Source organism: Scleropages formosus, chromosome 11, assembly GCF_900964775.1.
Source record: "Scleropages formosus chromosome 11, fSclFor1.1, whole genome shotgun sequence".
NCBI lineage: Eukaryota > Metazoa > Chordata > Actinopteri > Osteoglossiformes > Osteoglossidae > Scleropages > Scleropages formosus.
In genome coordinates, this window is record NC_041816.1 from 26,987,796 (window position 1) to 26,995,194 (window position 7,399).

At 48.6% G+C, this 7,399-nt stretch overlaps 1 protein-coding gene across 1 annotated transcript; it reads right to left on the bottom strand.

Moving 5' to 3' along the window:
• Nucleotides 1-873: 873 nt before the first annotated feature.
• On the bottom strand, nt 874-7,399 carry LOC114911914 (E3 ubiquitin-protein ligase TRIM39-like). The gene is made up of 2 exons (XM_029256410.1): nt 7,390-7,399; nt 874-1,421 (listed from the first exon to the last, which is right to left on the bottom strand). The coding sequence occupies exons 1-2, from the start codon at nt 7,397-7,399 to the stop codon at nt 874-876; spliced, it is 558 nt and encodes a 185-aa protein (XP_029112243.1).

Sequence of the window (7,399 nt, forward strand, 5' to 3'; positions counted from 1 at the left end):
CACACATGGTGGTATATTCCGAGTGTGAGCGGACCGTGTACTTAGTAAAGTTAATAGTGTTCCTTGAGGATGTGATTGGAGAGGCATTTGAGGAGAAATCATGTGTGACCAGTAGAGGTGTCAGGGGGTTTGTGGCTAAATCAGTTAATTCGTTGTTGGTGGAATCTGGTGTTAGTGGCTGTTCTCTAAAGGTGGTGATGAAGGAGCTGTCTGAAGCTGCTGAGAAGGTGAGTTAGTGGTTATGAACGAGAAAAGAGCGGGATAGTTAGGGTTGCAGTTTGGAGGGAGGTGTGCAATGGTTCAGTGAAGTTGGTGGCAGGTGGCTTGAAAAAGCCAAACATTTTTCTTTGGTGCAAATGGAAAAAAAATTGCACAATTTGGCCGCACAATTTGGCCACACCATGAGGGGGCGTGGTGGCGCAGTGGGTTGGACCAGGTCCTGCTCTCCAGTGGGTCTGGGGTTCGAGTCCTGCTTGGGGTGCCTTGTGACAGACTGGTGTCCTGTCCTGGGTGTGTCCCCTCCCCCTCCAGCCTTACATCCTGAGTTGCTGGGGAGGCTCTGGTTCCCCGCAACCCCATATGGGATAAGTGGTTCTGAAAATGTGTGTGTGTATACTGAAGAGGCTCATTAATTTTAATGTTGATATCAGTTAGGAAATTATTAAATTTTGCATGACGTGATTCTGTTTACTTCCACATGTTGGAACTTTAAAAGACAGAATTGCTGTTAAACAATAATTCTTTAAAAGTATCACAATTTACAAAAGATGTGTTTAGGTGGAGAAAATTACAAACCCTGAATGAGGGTGAGAAGGGAAAGTAAATCAGAATACGACATCATGACCTAAACATTAAAAACAAAAGTCTGTTTCTTCAGTCTGTGTCACTGACAGGAGATATGATTAGTGGGGCTGAATTCTCACTGCGGTACCAGAATCCTGGGCAGAAGAACGGATAGAGTTTCTCAGTGAATTTATATCCAGTGAAAGTGTAGATATGAGACTTGTCCTCCACATTGTAAAACGAGACCTGACCCTCCTCATAGTCCACAAACACCCCCACCTTCTGGGGCTTCACACTCAGGTGGAGCAACACAGGGGGGTCAGTGAGAGCCTCGTACTTATTTCCATTCCACAGCCTGAGAGCCCAGAGACCGTTATTAGTATTCAGTGGAAAATATCCCTTCCTGTTGATAGACTCTCTGACCACTCCTAAAGTCCACTCACTCTTGTCCCCAACCTGCACCTCCCAGTAATGTCTCCCTGAAGAAAAACCCTGTTTTCCCAGGACACCTTTACACTTCCTAAACCTCTCTGGTTTGTCAGGGAGCTCCTGCCTTGTGTCTCCATATCTCACTTGTTTCCTGTCCTCAGACAGGACGAGGTGAGGATGTGCTGTATCAGGGTCCAGAGTCACATCAACTGTGGGGGACAGAGAGGTGGTCAATTATTATGTTTCAAAATGTGACAAAAAAATAACACTTTTAAACATTATATTATACATAAACGTTATTGCTCTCCTTGCTGCCACCACAACCTAAGAAAGACTGAGCAGTTTAGAGAATCGATGGATAGAAACGTTATATTATTACGGCAGCAGAGGGTGGTGTGTCTGTGTGTGTGTGTGTGTGTGTGTGTGTGTGTGAGTGACAGCGATTAGAACAAGCAGTTAGCAAGAATGAGGGAATTTTTAGGCATTATATTTATTTTATGTATTAATATGAATAGAATTTCTAGATATTAATATTTAATTCAATGGGGGTGCAGTGGCACAGTGGGTTGGACCGGGTCCTGCTCTCCGGTGGGTCTGGGGTTCGCGTCCCACTTGGGGTGCCTTGCAGCAGACTGGCGTCCCGTCCTGGGTGTGTCCCCTCCCCCTCAGGCCTTACGCCCTGTGTTACCGGGTAGGCTCTGGTTCCCTGCAACCCCGTATGGGACGAGCGGTTCCAAAAATGTATGTATGTATTTAACTCAGGTAACAGGTGTTTTGGATGTTTTGTAAGAAATTATAATAATATGTTACCTTTGAGAAAATAGTGCAAGAGGATTTGTTTTAAAACTTGTTTTGACAATTAATATTAATGAAGACAATAAAATGACTTAAATTAAGTCAAAAATTAAGTAAAAGATTATTATGATAATTATATAATCTGATCTGGTCACATCAACCTGCTCTTAACACACCTGTTTCTCCTTCAAATGCCGTATAAATAAACTGGTCCAAGATGCAAAGGTTGTGGAGTCACATTTGACACTTTGTGTCCTTAAAATATATTTTTTCTTTTCCTCACAGTAAGAGGGGAAGATCAGTGTGTGGAAAAAACAAACTTTTGAAACTTTTTGAAAATGTCTCTATATGTGTGTTTTTACTAAATGAGCCTTTCATCCATCCATCCATCTTCCTCCACTTATCCGGGGCCGGGTCGCGGGGGCAGCAGTCCGAGCAGAGTCCTCCAGACTTCCCTCTCCCCGCACACCTCCTCCAGTTCCTCTGGGGGAACCCCAAGGCGTTCCCAAGCCAGCCGGGAGACATAGTCTCTCCAACGTGTCCTGGGTCTGCCCCGAGGCCTCCTCCCAGTGGGACAAGCCTGGAACACCTCCCCAGGGAGGCGTCCAGGAGGCATCCGGAACAGATGCCCGAGCCACCTCAACTGGCTCCTCTCGATGCGGAGGAGCAGCGGCTCTACTCCGAGCTCCTCCCGGGTGACTGAGCTCCTCACCCTATCCCTAAGGGTGCGCCCAGCCACTCTGCGGAGGAAACTCATTTCTGCCGCTTGTATCCGCGATCTCATTCTTTCGGTCATGATCCAGAGTTCATGACCATAGGTGAGGGTAGGAATGTAGATCGACCGGTAAATTGAGAGCTTCGCCTTACGACTCAGCTCCCTCTTCACCACAACAGACCGGTACAATGACCGCATTACTGCGGACGCCGCACCGATTCGTCTGTCAACCTGCCGCTCCATTTTTCCCTCACTCGTGAACAAGACCCCGAGATACTTAAACTCCTCCACTTGAGGGAGCAACTCCCCCCTAACCCGGAGGGGGCAATCCACCTTTTTCCGACTGAGAACCACGGCCTCGGATTTGGAGGTGCTGATTCTCATCCCCACCGCTTCGCACTCGGCTGCAAACCTCCCCAGTGCACGCTGCAAGTCTTGACTTGATGAAGCCAACAGGACCACATCGTCCGCAAGAAGCAGAGACGAGATCTCGCGGCCACCAAAACAGACACCCTCCGTTCCCTGACTGCTCCTAGAAATTCTGTCCATAAAGATAATGAACAGAATCAGTGACAAAGGGCAGCCCTGGCGGAGTCCAACATGCACCGGGAACAGGTCTGACTCACTGCCGGCAATGCGAACCAAGCTCCTGCTCCGGTGATACAGGGAACGAACAGCCTGTAGCAACGAGCCCCGAACCCCATAATCCCGAAGTACCCCCCATAGGATGCCACGAGGGACACGGTCGAATGCCTTCTCCAGGTCCACAAAACACATATGGACTGGTTGGGCAAACTCCCACGAACCCTCCAGCACCCTAGTGAGGGTATAGAGCTGGTCCAGTGTTCCACGGCCAGGGCGAAAACCGCATTGCTCCTCCTGAATCCGAGGTTCGACTATCGGTCGGATTCTCCTTTCCAGTACCCTGGCATAGACTTTCCCAGGGAGGCTAAGGAGTGTGATCCCACTGTAGTTGGAACAGAATCTCCAGTCCCCCTTCTTAAAAAGAGGGACCACCACCCCGGTCTGCCAGTCCAGAGGCACCGTTCCCGAACTCCACGAGATGCTGCAGAGGCGTGTTAGCCAAGACAGCCCCACAACATCCAGAGACTTGAGAAACTCGGGGCGGATCTCATCCACCCCCGGAGCCTTGCCACCGAGGAGTTTTTTGACTACCTCAGCAACTTCAGCCAGGGTAATGGACGAGTCCCCCTCCGAGTCCCCAGCCTCAGCTTCCTCTACGGAAGGTGTGTCGGAGGGATTGAGGAGATCCTCAAAGTACTCCTTCCACCGCCCGAGGACATCCTCAGCTGAGGTCAGCAGCGCACCACTTCCACTGTAAACAGTGTTCGTGGAACACCGCTTCCCCCCCCTGAGTCGCCGGACGGTTTGCCAGAATCTCTTTGAGGCCGACCGAAAGTCTTCCTCCATGGCCTCACCGAACTCCTCCCAAGCCCGAGTTTTTGCCGCAGCGACTGCCAGAGCCGCGCTCCGTTTGGCCCGTCTGTACCTGTCAGCTGCTTCAGGAGTCCCATGAGCCAGCCAGGCCCGATAGAACTCCTTCTTCAGCTTGACGGCATCCCTTACTTCCGGTGTCCACCACCGTGTTCGGGGATTGCCGCCGCGACAGGCGCCGGAGACCTTATGGCCGCAGCTCCAAACCGCCGCCCCGACAATGGAGGCACGGAACATAGTCCATTCAGACTCGATGTCCCCCACCTCCCTCGGGACCTGGTTGAAGCTCTGTCGGAGGTGGGAGTTGAAGACCTCTCTGACAGGGGCCTCCGCCAAACGTTCCCAACAGACCCTCACTATGCGTTTGGGCCTGCCAGGTCTGTCCAGCTTTTTCCCCCGCCATCGAATCCAACTCACCACCAGGTGGTGATCAGTTGACAGCTCAGCCCCTCTCTTCACCCGAGTGTCCAAGACATATGGCCGAAGGTCAGAAGAAACGACTACAAAGTCGATCATCGACCTCCGACCTAGGGTGTCCTGGTGCCAAGTGCACTGATGGACACCCTTATGCATGAACATGGTGTTCGTTATGGATAAACCGCGACTAGCACAGAAATCCAATAACAACTCACCGCTCGGGTTCAGATCAGGGAGGCCGTTCCTCCCAATCACGCCCCTCCAGGTATCACTGTCGCTGCCCACGTGGGCGTTAAAGTCCCCCAGTAGAACGACAGAGTCCCCAGTGGGAGCGCTTTCCAGCACGCCCCCCAAGGACTCTAAAAAGGCCGGGTACTCTACACTGCCGCTAGGCGCATAAGCACAAACGACAGTGAGAGACCGTTCCCTGACCCGAAGGCATAGGGAAATGACCCTCTCATTCACCGGGGTAGACTCCAACACATGGCGGCTGAACTGGGGGGCTATTAATAAGCCCACACCCACCCGCCGCCTCTCACCTTGGGCAACGCCAGAATAGTGGAGAGTCCACCCTTGATCGAGAAGAGTGGTTCCAGAACCCAAGCTGTGAGTGGAAGTGAGCCCGACTATATCTAGACGGTATCTCTCAACTTCCCGCACCAGCTCAGGCTCCTTCCCCGCCAGTGAGGTGACATTCCAAGTCCCAAAAACCAGAGTTGGCGCCCAAGGTTTGGGTCGCCCGGGGACTCGGCCCCGACCACCGCCCAAATCACAATGCACCGGCCCCTTACGGTTTCTCCGGCAGGTGGTGAGCCCACCAAAGAGCGGCTCCACGTCATGGCTTCGGGCTAAGCCCGGCCAGGCCCCATGGGCATAGACCTGGCCACCAGGCGCTCGCATGCGAGCGTATCACTTAATACTAAGTGAACACTTAGTATTTGTTCAGTTTGAGCTTAGAAGTCATGGGAAGAATAGTGTTTAAATATTCTTTGGATATAGGGGGTGCGGTGGCGCAGTGGGTTGGACCGCAGTCCTGCTGTCCGGTGGGTCTGGGGTTCGAGTCCCACTTGGGGTGCCTTGCGGCGGACTGATGTCCCGTCCTGGGTGTGTCCCCTTCCCCCTCCGGCCTTATGCCCTGTGTTGCCGGGTAGGCTCCGGTTCCCCGTGACCCCGTAAGGGACAAGAGGTTCTGAAAATGTGTGTGTGTGTGTGTGTGTGTGTGTGTGTGTGTGTGTGTGTTTGCCAGCCTTGGACAGCAAATTAAATGAAAAAAACTCTGCAGCTAAATCTGACCCAGTGTGTGATTAATGTCCAGTGTGTGATGGCTGAAATAACTGAACGAAAGGATTCCAACACAGAGATCAAAAACATTGATCCTGAAAATGCACCAATTGTACAATAAATAAAATGGCACAGACTATGAAGCAAAACTTCACTTTATTCTCACAGTTTTTTTTTTTTTTGTCTCCTATTGCGTATTATAATATAATATATAATAAATATAAGCAATTATAATATAATATATATTATAAATATCATCAAGTGTTAATAAATACTATGGACACAGCAGTTGTTTCATGTCCGCGATCCACACTCACAGTTGCGCTCCTTACCGTGTTTTACTCCACGTCCTCTGTGCTACATATTTCAGTTCCCAGAAAAAAAAAAAAAAAACGATTTGAAGCGTTAAATCCGTTAAGGGGTGTACAGTTAATGTCAATATTAAACGAATATAAACTAAGTGGGATTATTGAAATTTAACAGCAGTTCATTTACAGAGAAGCAACCTGTTGCTGTTCTTGTCACTCGGTGGTCCGTTCTTTTGACAACTTTTACTTTCATTTCTAAAATGCTGAGGAACAGAACAGTGACATTTTAACTCATATATTGAAATATTGCCAGATATAAGTAAAACAGTGAAATTTGAAAGAAAGCTGAAAAGTAACGACAGTTTGATCAGTGTGACTGCAGTTCCTATAATAAATATTATGTATTATTATATTGAAAGAAAATATTGCGGGACTTTGGGGGAAAAACTGTGTTACGATTGTGAGACAAAGACAACAAAGGACATTGATCATTATTACTGAATCAAAAGCAGTTTGTTGGAATTATGATTTATTGTAGAAAAGAGCCATTTGTCAATGATGAGGACATGGATTTACAGTGAGGAGCAGCAGAAGAACCCAGAGCTCATGTCTCCTGGAGCTGGAAGAGAAAGAACTTCAGTCTTGACCAAGTCCTGTGTCTCACATTCTCTGTTTGTCATGTCATTACATTTTGTTTAAATTCCACTTTTTTTGTCCATTTTATTGCTTTTATACACAAACCTTATATGGTCTATTTTGCCACAATTATTACAGTTATTTTTATACCAGCAGTCACTGCCAATGTGGTTACTTTTCAGAATGCTGACATTTCTTTAATGCCTTGTTTGAAGAAGCTGAAGGTGCATTTACCTTTAGAGAGCCATTCAGTTCCTGGGATTCAATACGCCTGCAGGTGGTCAATTTTTGGACAGTGTGATGTAAAACATGCCAAAAAAGAAGAGAAATTACAGAGTCCTTTACCCACAGTGGGAAATCATACTGGAGACTCTGAAGAAGCTTCTCTCGCTGCTTGATGATGCACAAGACTCGACTCTGCTGGACGACATAATCTTTGGCAGAGGAAGCCAGACGTTTATTGTCCAGTTTCTGAATTACATCTTACTTTTCTGCCCCAGTTAGTCTTGCACGATGATGCTGCCCTTTCTACTATTTGACAAGTGGGCAATGCCCACTGTGCACTTATACCAAGGGCCAT